General features: G+C 40.7%; 1 protein-coding gene across 8 annotated transcripts in view; it reads right to left on the reverse strand.

The window, feature by feature from the left end:
• The window catches only part of osbpl9 (oxysterol binding protein like 9), a 99,276-nt gene that overhangs the window by 5,147 nt on the left and 76,410 nt on the right, over nt 1–17,719 (reverse strand). For all 8 annotated transcript variants that reach the window (XM_003220296.4, XM_003220298.4, XM_062978311.1 and 5 more), the window contains 7 exons: nt 15,554–15,647; nt 12,039–12,143; nt 11,020–11,179; nt 10,513–10,625; nt 3,704–3,822; nt 2,680–2,765; nt 1,748–1,922 (listed from right to left, as the gene is read on the reverse strand). In XM_003220296.4, coding sequence (XP_003220344.2) covers nt 1,748–1,922; nt 2,680–2,765; nt 3,704–3,822; nt 10,513–10,625; nt 11,020–11,179; nt 12,039–12,143; nt 15,554–15,647 — 852 coding nt within the window. The remainder of the gene's footprint in view (nt 1–1,747; nt 1,923–2,679; nt 2,766–3,703; nt 3,823–10,512; nt 10,626–11,019; nt 11,180–12,038; nt 12,144–15,553; nt 15,648–17,719) is intronic.

Raw genomic sequence — 17,719 nt, forward strand, 5'->3', positions numbered from 1 at the left:
GGGGTGGTTCATTTTTTATAAGAGTGAAATTACACTACACAATGACTGAAGGATAAGTTCACTCAGGTTTTTCAGGTTGATTTTTTTTACTAAAATTTACACAAGTGTACAGACTAGCTATTTTTTTCACCCAAAGAAAGGGACAAGAAAAGGACAGGGCCACTGTATAGGTTTCTGATAAGATTATCTGTCATTATTGCAGTCAAGCTGGTAAATGTGGGACAAATGTGGGTGCTTTGCTAGGAGTAACCTGTAACTAGTTATGAACCAAACCCAAAGAGTTCTGGCCAGTAATAACTACTTGGGTGCCAAAAGGTTCTGTTATTTGCCCAATGTTGTTGTTCAACATCTATATCAATAACTTGGATGGTGGGAGTAGAAGGCAGATGACACCAAATTAGGAAGGGTAATGACTATCCTGAAGATAGAATTACGATTCAAAACCATTTGATAGATTCCTCATCAAAATGAATTTCAACAGGGATAAATGAAAAACAGAATGCACAAATGTAGACTAGAATGGGTGGCAGATGACTTGATAAAACGTATGAAAATAACCTAGGGATCTTCATTAACTATACATTAAATATAATTTAATATTGTGATGGGGTGGCTAAAACATATTTTGGCATTCTAATAATAATATTTATGTATTTATTATTCGCCTCTCCTTTTGGTTCAAGGTGGGGCACAACATAGCCAAATACATCTATAATATCACATATTAAAACACAAATATCAAAACATACACATATTAAAATACATCAGACAAAAGTTAAAACACAATAAACATAAATGTGATTTAAAAGTCATGGTTAGTCAGAACTATGATTAAGTCATAGCATCAACAGCAATATAGGGTCTAGACCTGCCCTGTACAACCTATAGCCTTCCAGGTATTTGGGGCTCCAACTCCCAGAAACCCTGGCAAGGTTATCCAATGGCCAGGAATTCTGGGAGCAAAAGTTCAAAACACCTGAAGGGCCACAGATGTTCTAGACTGTGGGAAGTCACTTTAACATGCTTTGATAAGACTTCACGTGGAATGTTGTTCATTTCTGAGCATCACACTTCAAGAAGGATACTGACAAACCAGAATATGTTGGGAGGGGAGCAACCAAAATGGTAAAAAGTCTGGAAATCAAAACACATGAGGAATGGTTTAGGGAGCTCGGAATTTTTAGAGAAGATTGAGAGGTGATAAAGCCATGCTTACATACTTGAAGGGATATCATGTATCAGATGGAATGAGCTTGTTTTTAGCTGCTTTACAGACTGGAACACAAACCAATGGATTCAAATTACAAAAAAGAGATATTCCATCTAAATATTAGGAGGAACATCTTAAGACTGTAAAATGTATGATAGCAGAACAGACTGCCTCACAGAGTAGTGAATTCTGCTCCTTTGGAAGTCTTTAAACATTGGGTGGGTGGCCATATTTTGAGAGTGCTTTATTTGTGAATGGCAATTCTTGCATGGCACGGAATTGAACTAGCCGCCCCGAGTCCCCGTTGGGGAGATGGTGGCGGGGTATAAATAAAGTATTATTATTATTATTATTATTATTATTATTATTATTATTATTATTATAGTCCCTTTCAGCTTTATAATAGTATGATTCTCCCGATCTCCATCCTTCTTTCTATGTGATCACCTCCACAGTGAAGGATATGTCAAGGAACAGATGACATATTGACAAAATGATCCATAAGTAACTTGAATTCACTTAGTGGGTTTTATTTACCGTATTATCTTCTTGATCCATTCCTGGCAACACCCAGTGACATCGGAAGATCTCTCCCAAGATGGGATTGTAAGGCTTTTTAGCAACAGATCCTTTCCTTCCTGCATGGAATGCTGAGAGGTACCACTTGACCACTTGAACCATTCGGTCCTTTGGATCTTTTTGGTCACTAATGCTAGAGAAAACACAAGTAATTAATAAGTATTCTTATTCTGAAACTAAAGCTAGATCTCTACTGCCATATAATTTAGTTTCAGAATGCAGATTAACTGAACTGAACGGGATTATATAGCAGTGTAGACTCATATAATCCAGTTCAATTCAGTTAATCTACATTCTAAAACTGGATTATATAGCAGTGTAGAGCCAGCCTAAGTTGTCTACTGAAACAGAAACTACACAAACTTGCCTTTGTTTAGATTCATGAAAGAAAGTACAGAAAGAAAGAAGACTCTCAGTTAACTGAAACTCAAGAACTGGAACTCTCAAGCAACCAGCAAAAAATTGAAAGAATACTTAACGGAAACTTATCTTTCCATTCAAAGATTGCTTTTATTTTAATTTTCATCTAAAGTGTTATTTCTTTGTTTTTTGCCAGTTGCTTGAGAGTTCCAGTTGCCGGAGTTCTGATCAAGGGAGAATATACTGTAATACTTTAAATTGTAAAAAAGCTGTTTTTATAATACAGTAAAACAATGTTACATTAAGTTAAGCCTGTCTTCATTTGTGTTTAATTGTTGCATTTCATTATTAATATAAATACAGAGTTCATGGTATGGTATGGTATGGGCTATAGCATTCATTAGGCCTCTTTTTAATAGTAACTCTTAAAGGCATAAATCAATTCCCACAGGTGCCAGTTAACAGAGAGTCTATTATATCAGGTTTGCAATCACAGAAAAAAGTCAGCATATAATAAAAATCCTGAATACCTCACAAATAAATCTGGGTGTGCGAAGAAGTCAGCATACATTTCTAAGAGAGATCTTCTTTCCAAAATAAAAGTCGGAAGGACCACCTAAGGCAGAAAAAACACAGAACTTTATCTGCTGATTTTTGTTTGTTTTTTAAACAGAGGTTGAACTAAGGAAGTCTTAATGCAGTGATTGGCTTAACATGATTTGACATTTCTAAGGGTAAGTACTAAAAATGTGGTGCATCTGTTCTACTTGGAGTACTTTCTATGTACAGGCAGTCTCCAACTTACAAACAAGTTATAATTAAGAATGAGGCTGAGACAAATCTTCCCCTCAGAAGGGAAATTCACTCCTAAAGAGTTATCGGGGAAGGGGAGGGAATGTCTCCACTGAAGCTTTATCACCAATCCTTGTTTCCACAACAAAAATTTCAAAATCTAATTGTCATAGGAACAGAAAGTGAGGTGAAATCATCTGAATAGGTACACAGACAGCAAAACAAACACCACAGGGGTGTTAACCCTTCCTTATGTTCTTGCCTATGCTAGCCGACTTACATACAAATTCAACTGAAGAACAAACCTATAGAACCTATCTTTTTCTTAACTTGGGGACTGCCTGTAGTCACAATAAGAAGTAATTTTAAGCAATTCTGCTCTTTACTAAAGTCACTTTTTAATAACAACACTCTGGTCTTAACATGAGATAATACTGACAGCCTTTTCTGTGGCAGTGCCCTGATGAAGCAACCCTTTCCAAAGAAGATAAAACTGGTCTCATCCTACTTCGCTTTGAAAACTTTGTAAATAGATTCCTAACATACGAAAGGTCAGATTGCTTGAACCTTAAGTTGAACATATTGGCATTCTGAAAAGAAATCTCGACATTTTATTCAGATAATGGTATGTTCATTTTCTGTAAGAACTACCAGCATTTTATCTGCTGCTATTGTTTTATTGTTAACTGTTTTTACTTTATTGTTATTGTTTTTATTATTGTTTAAATATTCCATTTTCCATTAAGTTGGCTGGAGTCTTACCTTTGTTAGATCCATTCCTAACCTAACTTGCGATAAAAGATGCATGATAACACTTTTATGTTCTTCCACTGACTCTCCTTCATTATCATCATCTCTATCATCAATAGGATCAAAAAGATCTGTAGATATAAATATTTTAAATTATTTGCTGGCTTGAAAAATGAGCTCCTAGAATGCAAAAATCAGCATGAAAATAGAATGGTTGCTTACCTGTAACCATGTTTCTTCGAGTGGTCATCTGTGAAATTAGCACCTGTGATAGTTGATGCACCTGTGCAACAATCAACTGGAGACCTCTGGAAAGCTATAGGCTTGTGGCTGTGGCCCCGCCCAGCCTCCACAGGAGGCAATATAGGCCATGCAAGGGGCTGCAGCCTCAGTTTTTTTTTTGCCGCCATACTGTGGCTCGAGGACTGAGCATGAATTGTGGGAAGGATGGGCAGGGAGGTGCTAATTTCACAGATGACCACTCGAAGAAACATGGTTACAGGTAAGCAACCATTCTTACTCCTTTGTGGTCTCTGCTGAAATCAGCACCTGTGATAGAATAGCAAGCCACAAATCTTGGATGGTGGGCATCATGCCAGTGCCGAGAAGAGTACTGCTCTGCCAAAGGCGGCATGCCTCCTCGACTGGACATCCATCTTGTAGTGGGTGGCAAATGTGAGCGGAACAGCCCAGATTGCCGCCCAGCAGATGTCTTGCAAAGGGACTCCACGAGGTACGCTGCCAAAATGGCAACAGCCCTTGTAGAATGGCCTCAAAGGTGGGGAAACAGATCTGTGCCTGCCATCTGATAGGCAAGCTTAATTGTGGAAACCACCCATGCGGAGAGGCATTGCAGAGAGACAGGCAAACCCTTAGCATCATTCCAATACTTCAGGAAGAGTCTTGGGGATTTTCTGAACTCCTTTGTTCTGTCCAGGTAGAAGGCCAACGCCCTACGGACATCAAGGAGATGCAATGCCCGCTCCAAATCTGTTGATGGGTGTTAGAAAAAAGCAGGAAGAACTATATCTTGTTCTACATGGAAGGCAGTCGCAACTTTCAGGAGGAAGGCAATATCTGTTCTCAGAACAACCTTATCCCGGTGAAAGCGAAGGTATGGTTCATCAGCACGCAGTGCACAGAGTTCGCTCGATCTTCGTGCTGATGTGACTGCTACCAAAAAAGCGACCTTCCATGATAGGTAGGTCAACAGTAGCCCTGGGCTCGAATGGTGGTTTGAGAGAGCACCAAAGTGCAGAGAGCACCAAATCGAGCTGCCACTAGGGCGGTGGAGGGGAGACTGGCGGTCGGAGATTCCGGTACCCTTTTAGAAAGAGCTGTACAAGAAGATCCTGGAACCAGGAGGCACCGCCTTTCCTGCAACGGTAAGCAAAAAGAGCAGCCAGGTAACATTTCAACGATGAAAGTACCAAGCCGTCTTGAACCAATATCGCTAGGAAATCAAGTATGTGGGAGATAGGGGCTTGCAGAGGATCCACTCCTCGTTCGGGGGCAAACAGTGAAACGGTTCCATTTCACAACATAGGATCGCTGCATGGATGGGCGATGTGCAGTGTCTATGATGTCCGCTACTGAGCGGGAAAGTGGCAGGGCGGGACTCGTCATGCCATGAGGCGAAGGAGGCCAAGGCCTGGGTGACATCCTGGATTGTCAGTAAGTCCGGCAGATTGCCTAGAGGAAGACACTCTCCCGCAGCCATCGAGCTCAGGGAGTGTGAACCAAGGCTGTCGTGGCCACTTTGGTGTTATTACAATGGCATTCACATTGTCAGCGTCCATCTTGGCAATCTGTTAAGGAGAGGGATGGGCGGGAAGATGTACAATAGAGGGCCTTTCCAGTTGTACAGGAAGACATCTCCTAGACAGCCCTGTCGTGCGCTCTGCAGCATTCTGGAGCAGTAGAGGTCGCATTTGGTGTTCTTCGGGGCTGCGAACAAATCTATGTTCAGCTGACCCCCACCTCTGAAACAGCAATGATGATGTGAGGACGAAGCAACCACTCATGAGTGTCGAGACCCACTCTGCTGAGCTCGTCCGCAGTGCTGTTGTCCTGGCCAGGGAGATGTATGGCGACAAGTGTTATCCCCCTGGGGAGGCACCAGTTCCAAATCTCTAGCGCAAGGCGGAGGAGGGTCTGAGATCGAGTGCCGCCCTGTTTGTTCAGATACCAGACTGCTGTCGTATTGTCTGTACGAATCTGAACCACCCGGCCAAGGATGGAGCGTTTGAATGCATGCAGAGCCTTCTGGATTGCCATGAGCTCCAGAGCATTGATGTGGAGCTTGGTGTTGGCTGCTGACCAGCACCCAAGGACTATCTCGGAGCCGGAGTGGGCTCCCTATCCCTGAAGGGAGGTGTCAGTCGTAATGACTGTTGAGGGCCCTGGGGGCTGGAACAGCATGCCGACACAAATGTTGCTGCACTTTGTCCACCAATGCAACGACTGAAGCGGGCGGAAGTGCAGCCAGGCGAATGGTGTGACCGCTGTTGTTGAGGCCATATGCCCAAATGTGGACTGCACATGCTTGGCATCCACAGATGGTGACTGGATTATTCGCAGGACGGCAGATCGAAGATTGCAGAAACACTCCTCGGGAAGATATGTCTTGCGGTCGAGGGAGTTGATCTGGGTGCCTATAAAACATATGTCCTGCGTTGGCTCCAAATGGAATTTTTGGAGGTTGACGACAAGACCAAGCCTCTGGAAGAAGGAAAGGGTGAACTGGATATGATCCAGAAGCTGCAAATGGGAATTTCCAATGAGCAACCAATTGTTGATGTAAGGGAACACCGTGATTCCCTGGAGATGTAAGTGAGCCGCCACCACTGCCATGCATTTGGTGAAGACATGAGACACTGTGGATATCCCACAGGGCAAAACCCTGAAACAGAAGGCCTTGTGGCCTATCTTGAAGGACAAGTACTTGTGATGGCGTGAATTAATGGCTATGTGGAAATACACGTCCTTCAAATAAATTGTGGCGAACCAAGCGTGCTGCGGAATCAGGGGAAGAATGGTCTGAAGGGTGACCATACGGAACTTGCGTGCCCGGATGTAAAGATTCAGCTCTCGGAGATCCAAGATTGGTCTCTGGCCTCCATCCTTTTTGGGGACCAAAAAATAGGTGGAAAAAAAGGCTGAAGCAAACATTGAAGGGTGGAATGGCATGATAGCCCCCTTTTGGAGAAGGGTACAAACTTCGTCCCACAAAACAGAAGAGGGAGGTATCATCCTAACAACTCCCGACTGAGGTAAACTTTTGAACTCGATGGCGTAGCCATTCCGAATAATTTCCAGCACCCACTTGTCAGTGGTAATGCGACACCATGTGGCGTAAAAGTTGGCTAGCCTCGTAGCAAATTGAACAGTCGGATTGGTATGTTGAGAAGGTAACTGTGAGGGATTCAGGTGAGTACTGTGTATCCCGTGATGAGGTGAGTATTCACCGTGTGAAGGCAGAGAGGACACCCGTGCAGAAGAAGGGAGAGTGGTGTCACTAAAAGCGATGCTTTGTTTTATTTCGAGACTTCCCTATACCTTGCGGACGCAAGGCAGCTTGCGTCTGTTGCTTTGGCGAGCGTGGTGGTCTGGTTTGGGAAGAGGCTCGCAAGGAAGGGAAGAACGGCCTATGAGTGTAGGAAGACGACTGCTGGCTCCTTGTTCATTGGCGAGAAGATGATTGGGGAAACCCAAACTTATTCACAGCCTGTCTTACTTCTTGTGTGTCCTTTATGTGGGTATTTGTTTTAGGATTGAAGAGGCCATCGTCATGCTCCGGAAGATCCACTGCCAGCAACTTGCCCGCTTCTGAAAAGGTTGAGGTGTGTAACCAGGCATGCCTTCGAAGGGAGGTAGATAATGCAGTTTCCCTGCAGTATCTACAAGATGCTGATTTTTTAAAAAATAGTTTTTATTGCGTTTTTTCAGTTTACAGACAAACAAGTAAGAGAGTCTAAGGGGGAGTACAAAAGAGAAGGGGATTAGGGAAGGATAGGTGGGGTGGAAAGGGAGGAGGGGGGAGGGGAGTAGGAGTTGGTTATCCAAATATGAATGGGGGGGGAAGGGGTTTGGATATGGGACGGTGAGTTGGGAAGGGTTGAGGGGTGGAGGTCATTAACAGACTCCCAGGGAAGGCGTCCCTAACCAAAGAAGGGAAGAAGGTGGGGGGGGGGGGGGGTGACTTTCAATCTTCCATTGCGTATCGTCTTCGTTACACTTCTTCGTTGAGATATTTCTCCAAGTTTGACCAGTCTGTTTTTCTAGTCGAATAGCCAAATAGTCGAATACTTTTTGGTCCAGTAAGTCAATTTATCCATGTTTTTAATGTCTAGGAGCCTCTCTAGCCACATATATTTGGTAGGTTTATTTAATCCTTTCCAATTCCTAGCTATTACTAATCTTGCTGCTGTCACTGTGTATGTAAATATTTTTTCTTTATTCTCTTTTTCTTTAAAGGAATTTGTTTCACCACTAGTTGGTATATTGAGTAAGCCTAAGAGGTAAAATTCAGGTTTAAAATCTAATTCCATGTTTAATAGTTTTTTACATTCCAAATGGACATTTTTCCAGTAATCGTTAATTATTTTACAGTTCCACCACATGTGGAAGTAGGAGCCCACATGTTCTTTACACCACCAGCATTTATTATCAAGATACATTTGGCCAAGTTTTTTGGGTGTTAAGTGCCATCTATGTATGGTCTTAAGCCAGTTTTCTTTCAAATCTGTCGAGTAACAATATTTTTTTATTCCAAATATTTTTCCACTCTTCCATTGTTATTGATCTACCTACATTTCTGGACCACTGCAACATGGAGCTTTTAATAATTTCACTTTCGGTCTTCTATTCTAATCATTTTTTATATAGTAATGTTATAATTTTCTTGTTTCTAGTTAGTAAGTTGTCCCAGAAATTACTATTCATGTTAAATCCTCTAATTTTATCTTTTTTGTAAATTTATTTTAATTGATGGTATTGAAACCACGAAATATTCTTATAGTCTTTCTGGATTTCCTCCAAGTTTTTAATTGGGGGTGTATCTGAGGGGTTATTTTCTTTCTTAATTAGTTCCCTATACGTTGGCCATTTTTTCTAACCAAGTAGTCTTCGTTGCCTTGCCTCTAAGGGACTCAGCCACAGGGGAGTTTTTTCGTAGAAAAATCTTTTGTATTTTATCCAAATTCTAAGGGGGGCCGATCTTATAAAATGGTTACCAAAACTTTTATCTATTTTCAGTTTTTCTTGCCATAAGTATCTATGCCAGCCCCATCGTAAATCGTGGCCTTCTAATATTAAAATTTTTGTTTTTTCCAATTTTACCCAGTCCATAACCCAATCTAAAGCACAGGATTCATGGTATAGCTGCAAATTGGGGCGATCGAATCCACCTTTTGATTTCGGGATATTCATTGTGTTAAATTTTATCCTAGGCTTTTTATTATTCCAAATAAATTTGTTAATTTCCTTGTGCCAACTTTTAAATAGTTTTATACCTCTAATAATGGGGTTTTAAGTCCATCTGGGCTCTTATCAACAGAGCCACACGATTATAGGCCTTAGCCATAAGTTGCTTGTCAGAAGGTAAGAAATCTAGGTATGATGCCATCTTCTCCCACAGAAAAGCATCGTAGGAAGCCATGTATGCACCATAGTGAGCTATATGGGATATTAGGCCCACATGTGCCTTCTTGCCGATTCCTTTTAGCTTCTTACTTTCCTTATCAGATGGAGTAGGATGGGATCTAGAAGATCTCCTACATTTGGCCATGTCAACGACTACTGAATTTGGTTTGGGAGGATGGGAAACCCAACTTGCCGATGCCAAATCAATGCAGTATCTTTTATTTATTTATTTATTTATTTATTTATTTATTTATAATATTTATATTTCGCCCTTCTCACCCCGAAGGGGACTCAGGGCGGATCACATTACACATATAAGGCAAACATTCAATGCCTTAACATAGAACAAAGACAAACGCAGGCTCCGAGCTGGCCTCGAACTCATGACCTCTTGGTCAGAGTGATTTGTTACAGTCGGCTGCTCACCAGCCTGTGCCACAGCCCGGGCTGTATCCCACCTTTTTGACACAGCTGGAACCAAAGAGGGAGGTTGATCAGGGTTCTTAGACAACTGGAGCAAGTATGGCAAGGATGGCAGAGCTGCCACAGACGCTGCCTGCTGAACTTGCTAGTCAAGAGGATACATAGGATCGTCTACTGGCTGTTGAGTCTTCTTTGTGGAGAGACTTAAAGACTTAGCCATGCGCACCATTAAAGCCGCAAAGGCTGAGGCCTTCTCTAGGTTTGTTGCTGCTAAAGCATCAGCCTGATCAGGGTCTTTAGGCATATCTACTGAGGAACCTGAGTCAGACGATGTGTCTCAACCCCCGTGATGCCGTGAGGACAGCGGGTCCAGTGGCAATGGACGTACTTGAGGTGACAATACTGGCGGGGGTGGCCTGGCCTTAGGAGTATGTGCAGGCCGCAGTACGGCGGCGAAAGGGAACTGAGGCTGCAGCCCCTTCCATGGCCTATATTGCCTCCTGTGGAGGCTGGGCGGGGCCACAGCCACAAGCCTATAGCTTTCCAGAGGTTTCCAGTTGATTACTGCACAAGTGAATCAACTATCAGAGGTGCTGATTTCAGCAGAGATCACGAAGGAGAAACACTACTGCAATCCATACCTACTATACAGAATATACACTCATTTTTGAATTTCTATGTATCAATATTGTAATCAACGTCAAAAATTATACTGAAATGACTTCGTCTTTGAAAAATGTGCAAATTTCTCTTACCAGCGTCATTTGTTCCATTAGACATGGAAGAATTGAGGGATTCTGCTGTGTCTGGCCGTTTCATACTATTTCCTGTACTGCTGCGTGTTAGGATTGTCCCTGTCCCTGAAGGGCTATGAAAGGATACAAAACTCCTTTAGCTGAATACATTTTTGGCTATTCTAAGCACAACAATCTAAAGAACTCTCACAAAAGTTTAACTATCAAAATGCATGCACACATGCAAGACAGAAAGGTAGAATACACCTTTTAAGCAATGAGACAAAGACCAAAGAAAACTTGCATTCGGTAATTTCACAAAAATAAAATTGATTTAAAGTATCAAAAAAAGTTAAGCAAAGAGAAGGCTACACACAAAATGGAGCTTTCCCATGTGATATAGCTGTGTGAAAATGTTGCCTTACGCATTTCTGCCATAAATGACGGTACGTCTGGATTCAAATCCATATATAATACAACTGTCTTCAATTCTCAAAAGAACATATGTCTAGGTTTTCTATCACTTACTCCAAACATCTCTTTGGGGATGAACTACTTTGATAGAATTCATCAGCATCATAAAATTCATCTTCACTGCTGGAATAGGAGAAGTCTGGAACAGTATTTGGAGAAAGATTGACATGACTCGGAGAAGTTAAACTGCTGCTGGGTACCGATTGTCCACTTCCTGTAAAGCGAAAAAAAATTACACATACAATTACAGAGAATTTGTGGCTTATATAAACTACTAGCGTATCTACCTGGCGTTGCCTAGTTGTCAGAGGGGTCACTGCCCCTCTGCTTTCATCCCTTCTTTCTCTTTTCCTCTCCTCATACCTTCCCCCCTTTCCGTTCTCCTCTTTCCCTCCTTTTTCTTTCTTCCCCCTTCCTTTTTTTTCCTTTCTTTTCTTCCTTCCCTACTCTCTCCTTTTCCCCTTCTCCAGCTCTGAGAGGGCCTACCTCACAATGTCTCCATGTCAACATGGTTCTCTTTGTGGCTCTTTCCTTCCTTCTTTCCCCTCATATACGTGTCATCTTTCTTTTTCATTGACATCACAGAGGTCCACTTCGCCTAGCAACACCCAATCCTTCACCTAGCAACAGCCAATCCAGTGACATCACAAATGGGTATTGGATTGTCACCTAGCAACAGCCTTGGTGGCACAGACACACATACTTTGAGATACAGATAGATATTGTGTCTTAACATGCTAATGCATCAAATTCAATATGTCTATCCAATTAGAATTATACTTGTAAAACATAGAGATCTGTAATTCATAACAGGAACCGGGATGTAATTGTATCCATAATCACAACATGAATCCATTTCAGGCATCACCAACAGAGAGTGGTACAAACCAATCACATTAATACAAAAATAGAAGTGATTACTTAAACAAATGAACCATCTCAGATGATACAAAATAAGCCCCCACCCTACCCAAATTTTCATTATCACCAGCCAATACAACATTCACTTGTGGTGATGGGCAATCTCCCATATTTATATGGAACTAGAATATAGAGCTGGCTTTATAGTATACCTGTACTATTTGGTGTTGGAGTCTGGTGATTTCCAAGTAATGTTACAGCAGGTCCAACAGCCAAGGAAGATGGTCGCTGTTCTGATTTGCAAAGCTGAGCTGGTTCTAAAAGACAGTAAATTAACAAATGAAACCAGAGAGGCAAGCATCCAGATTCTGCATGATATCACATTTTCATCACAATCATGATCAGGAATGTAAGTAGAATTAATTTAGTAAAGTTTATCAGATCTGACAAGAAACCAACCACATCTTGTTAAACATTCAATCCATTTGAAAATAAGAGGAAAGAAACCAATATATACTTTAGCAAAGAGCTTTCAAAACTGTGTGTTGTGACATGCTAGTGTGTCAGCTGCAGTGTGAAGATGTCTTCTGAAAATAACGAGAAACCTCCAAGTGTGTGAAACAAACAATAAATTGTATATTTTGAAAAATATAAATGAAAAGTTTTCGTGAAATAGGTTGTGTTACCATACATTTCATTATTACAATTTATATATGTGTCCGTGGATTTTATAAGGGGGTTGTTTTAACCTCTAGTTTGTTAGTAAAACTGAAATAATGTGTCGCAAAATGATGCATTGTCTACAAAGCGTGTCACCAATATGAAATGTTTGGAAAGCTCTGCTTTATAGCACATTCAAAAAGTGTTAACAGGCCATTTTTCCCTCAACAGAAGCCATTAGAAAGAGCTAAAAACATAACAGATTACATAATACATGTCACAAGCCATGCAGTTTGTAACTACAATAGAGTCTCACTTATCCAAGCTAAACGGGCCGGCAGAAGCTTGGATAAGCGAATATCTTGGATAATAAGGAGGAATTAAGGAAAAGCCTATTAAACATCAAATTAGGTTATGATTTTAAAAATTAAGTACCAAAACATGTTATACAACAAATTTGACCGAAAAAGTAGTTCAATACGCAGTAATATTATGTTGTAATTACTGTATTTACAAATTTAGCACCAAAATATCACAATATATTGAAAACATTGACTACAAAAATGGCTTGGATTATCCAGAGGCTTGGATAAGCGAGGCTTGCATTAGTGAGACTCTACTGTACTTGGCTTGAATACATGTATTCTTTATCAAAGTTACTAAAAGTAGTGGTCCATGTACTGGTACCATTTCTTGAGAAACTGAATATCAGTCTGTGGCAGATTGTAGCAAATGGATGCAAATATGGTACTGGTTTCTTGCGTATTAAAAAAATGCTGGTCCTTCACATCAGAAAGCTTGAAATAAGCAGTAGCTTATCTGCAATTGTGGTTCTTAAAAGTGGTCATCTGTGAGCTCACATGGGAATTCCTATACTTACTCTGACCATTTTTAGAAATATCTTTAGAACCAAAATTCTTTGGCTAAGGGCTCATCTCTTATCTGTACCACATATGCTCAAATCTTCCCAGTTCCATGTCTACCAAAAGAAGCAAGCAATCAAAGAAGTTAAACATAGCATTAGAGGGGTGGTATGTAAGTTGAGTGAGTCCATAGAAGGTCATTCAAAGAACCAGTTACAGGTAAGCAACCCACTTTTCTTCTTCATGGTTTATGTGAGTTACACATATGGGACATTAGAGCTATGCACACTTGGGAGGATGAGACTATGCTTGCAATGACTGAAACACAGACAAGCCAAAAGAAGTAGAATCTTTATCCCAAACATCAACTCTAGAGCGCTTTACCAATGTAAGCAGATGAGCCCTAGTAACTGCTGGACAGATAAGACTATATAGGAATGTCAACCAGGAACACAGATTAAATGAGAACAGATTGAGGGAAGTTCTGGCTTTCTGGCAATGTGTACACTAATGAGAGGATCGCAGTCATCCACTTCAAAATGTGAGGCAAAAAGAAGCTTCACAACCTTGCCTATGAGTTCTATAGTAGCCAAAAGGCCCAGAGTTCTGAAGAGTTTTATTCAATCAACATAGAAGGTGAAGGCACGTCCAACATCTACCATGTGCAAAACATATTGACAGCTTCAATAAGAATGCTAGAAGTGAGAGCTTCTGAAAGAAATGTAACATGAAAGTGACGGTTTTCACACCCGAGGGGGTACTATTACTGTGGTCAAGGCCATCAATCCTGGAAGTCCAGTGATTATTTGGTGGAGAAGGAGCAGATGAATTTGTGTTAGGGTCCACAGAACAAGAGCTTGAAAATGGAGAAGTGTCTGAGTGCCTGCACCACAAGACATCTAAAAGAAATGCAGAAGAAAGAGATTGCTATGTGGTCTTTTGTCTTAGACTTAATGCAGATGGATCAGCAAAAGAGAAGGGAGGATCTAGAGGCCTCAAAGCAGCATGTTTGGTGGAAGCTGGTCAATCTTGAAGAACCAGTTGACCAGATAGTGAAGATGGGGGCGGATATAATGGAGATTTTGACTGTGGGGCTCTCAGGGCAAGTAGGAATTCAAATCCATCAAATAACAGACATTTGCAGTAGTTAATAGAAATAATAGACCCTGTACTCTATTGTAATATGAGTGGTAAATATTACAACCAGGTGGAGGATGTTCCTAATAGTCACTGGAAGACTACTCCATTGGTGGAGGTGCGGGAGGTGGCTTCTGATGAAGGTGAGATGGTTCTTGCTGTTCCAGGTGAGTGCTGATGAACTGTGAACTGGGTCTGCGTGAGATGGAGGGATGGCTAAGATGGAGAGATTGACCTTTTACTGATGTGCAGGTAGAAGACTGACTGAGCATCGCACCCTCTGAACATAAACCAGTACACTGGACATTTGTTGGTTTCAACTCTGAAAGACTTGTTTAGCTTCTTGAGAGCAGTGGAAACTTTGGACTAATCTCTATGGATTTGCACGGGACTAGGCTGAATCTGAAATAAAAACTAATAAAATTCGCTGATGAGTGAGGGATATTTTGCCAGGACTAGAGTGATCCATTGGTGGAACACATGGTGAAGCCAATTTATTTATTTATTTATTTACAGTATTTATATTCTGCCCTTCTCAACCCAAAGGGGACTCAGGGCGGATCACATTACACATATAAGGCAAACATTCAATGCCTTTAACATAGAACAAAGACAAGACAAACATAGGCTCCGAGCTGGCCTCGAACTCATGACCTCTTGGTCAGAGTAATTTGTTACAGCTGGCTGCAGCTGGCTGGCTGCTCACCAGCCTGTGCCACAGCCTGGGCCAATGGTACTGAAGCACACAAAGCAATGCCTATAGAAACGATTTTGAACAGCAAAATCAGCCGTGTTAATAGGTTTTCCAGATCATATGCAACATGGAGAGGCAGGGGCTCAACAGAAGCGATCTAGCTCTCAAATGGTCTTTGTAGGCACAGATTCTCATGTGTGAGACACAGATACCATAAAGGAAGACTTTTTAAAAATACACAAAGAGAAAAATGTTAACTTTTTATGACATCAGACACTGGGTCTAAAGTAGAAAAATGTTACACGTACTGAACATTAAAATTGCCTATTAGGTTTCAGAGTATTGATGTACCAGTAATTTCTATTCACTATACCTGGAGATAAGACTGTCTGAGTAGGCATTGTGCTGATCACTGAAGATTCCAACAGAGTAGGCTGATATATTGCATCAACAGGATTAATAGTGCTCTGTGACATACACACACAAAAAACAATTAAAACCTTTTGGAGAATTGTGGTTTACCCAGGAACTTTCTTAATGAAACAGATAAATCTTGAAAAAAATGGAAAATGACAGAAATAAAATTTTTCTAAGAATTAGTAATCTGTATTGAGTGGTAGCTATAGATACACTGAAACTAAATTTAACATTTTAATATTATTGAACATAAACATACATGCACCCATATAGAACCCTAAATTCCTAACTTTTAATTCCATTGATGTGTGAGGAACACTACAAGAAAACAGATGTATTTTACTCTATTTAAAAAGAAATCTCTAACACTTCTTGAAATACAATTGAACAATTTGTAATTAAAAGAATTTACCAAGTGCCTTGAAGAAAAAAAAATATATAAATATATCTTGACAGAAATAGAAGGTATTTCAGCCTGTTCATTAGAGGCGCTACAGATTGGGTGAGTGCAACTTCTGTTCAATTTTGTTTTACCTTACAGAAAGACCCTCATATCCTTGTATCCTATATTACTTATTCACTGTTTACACAACAGTACTGAGTGGTGTGGGCAAGAAAAAATGACAGTACTGCTAATTTTATGACATGGACCTCAGTTGTTGTGTACACAGTCACATATTTGGGTGGGGGTGGGGGGAATTACAGTGCTGCTGCTGCTGCTAACTCCCTCCTGAAGCTGTTATACAACACACTCACTCCCCCCTAAAGTCAAGGCTGTTGTGTAAATTTGCACACAAAGGATGTGCTTAATTAGCAGGGGGATAGAAACCATTTCTTTGACTCCTAGAAAAAAAAGAGAGGAACTTTAGCTACTCTTCCTTCCTCAGGGCAGCAGGTGAACAAGGAGAAATAGTAGATGCTATATTTTCACTTCATTTTATATATTTTACTATGTCATTGTATATAACGGCACTTCAGCATTCTGAAACCAAACCCCAATAGATACCAAGTACCAAATCACTGCTATTTGTGGAATATGCTGTCAGAGAAATAAATCAAGATAAAATCAGGGTAGGCACTTGGTAAGTTAAACACTTGACAAAATGGACCAAAACCAAAAGAAAACATTTAAGTACAACTATTGTACAAAAATCACATATCAAACAAGGAATTAACCTGGAAAAATAGAAAATTAGATACAGATATGCTAACCATAATACAGCAAGAGCAAAATTAAAATAAGCTAATTATGTAAAGGGAAAGAGAACAGGACTATTTCTGGACAAAATGTTAGCAAGAACACATGTAAAAATAATTGATGAAAGCACAGTAGTGAAAAGCATGAGAGATAAATAGATAGCAATGTGTGTTCTTTAGCAGCAGATACATTGAACATTGTTCAGCATCACTTCATTTATTAATAAGGCAGTAACACTGTTGTAGCACAAGTATATTCATCTGGAAGTCATTCTACAGTAAACTCTACTACTATATATTACATTAAGATAATTAACATTTATACATAAGGCAAGAGCAAGCTGATAATGATTCACTGCCAGTGAAGAAAATTAATTAGAATGTGTTGTTTGTTTGGATTATGAAGAAGGGATGTCTGAATTTGATTAAAAAGGTAAAGGTTTCCCCTGACGTTAAGTCCAGTCATGTCTCACTCTGGGGGTTGGTGCTCATCTCCATTTCTAAGCCGAAGAGCCGGCGTTGTCCATAGATACCTCCAAGGTCATGTGGCCGGCATGACTGCATGGAGCGTCGTTACCTTCCCGCTGGAGCGATCCCTATTGATCTACTCACACTGATCTACTACTTTGCATGTTTTTGAACTGTTAGGTTGGCAGAAGCTGGAGCTAACAGTGAGCTCTCACTCTGCTCCCGGGATATGAACCTTCGACCTTTTGGTCTGCAAAATCAGCAGCTCAGTGCTTTAACAGACTTCGCCACCGGGGCTCAGAACATGCAGTCATGGACCATATGAAAACTCCATAACCTATCTTTGTGATTTGCTAACTCCCTTGACATCCTCCCTCCTGGTATTTTAGAAAAGAACCAAAATTCAGAAAACTATGTAAATGTGGCAGTTTTAACTACCTGCTCAGAAACTCCATTT

Source organism: Anolis carolinensis, chromosome 4 (assembly GCF_035594765.1).
Source record: "Anolis carolinensis isolate JA03-04 chromosome 4, rAnoCar3.1.pri, whole genome shotgun sequence".
In the NCBI taxonomy this organism is placed as follows: Eukaryota; Metazoa; Chordata; class Lepidosauria; order Squamata; family Dactyloidae; genus Anolis; species Anolis carolinensis.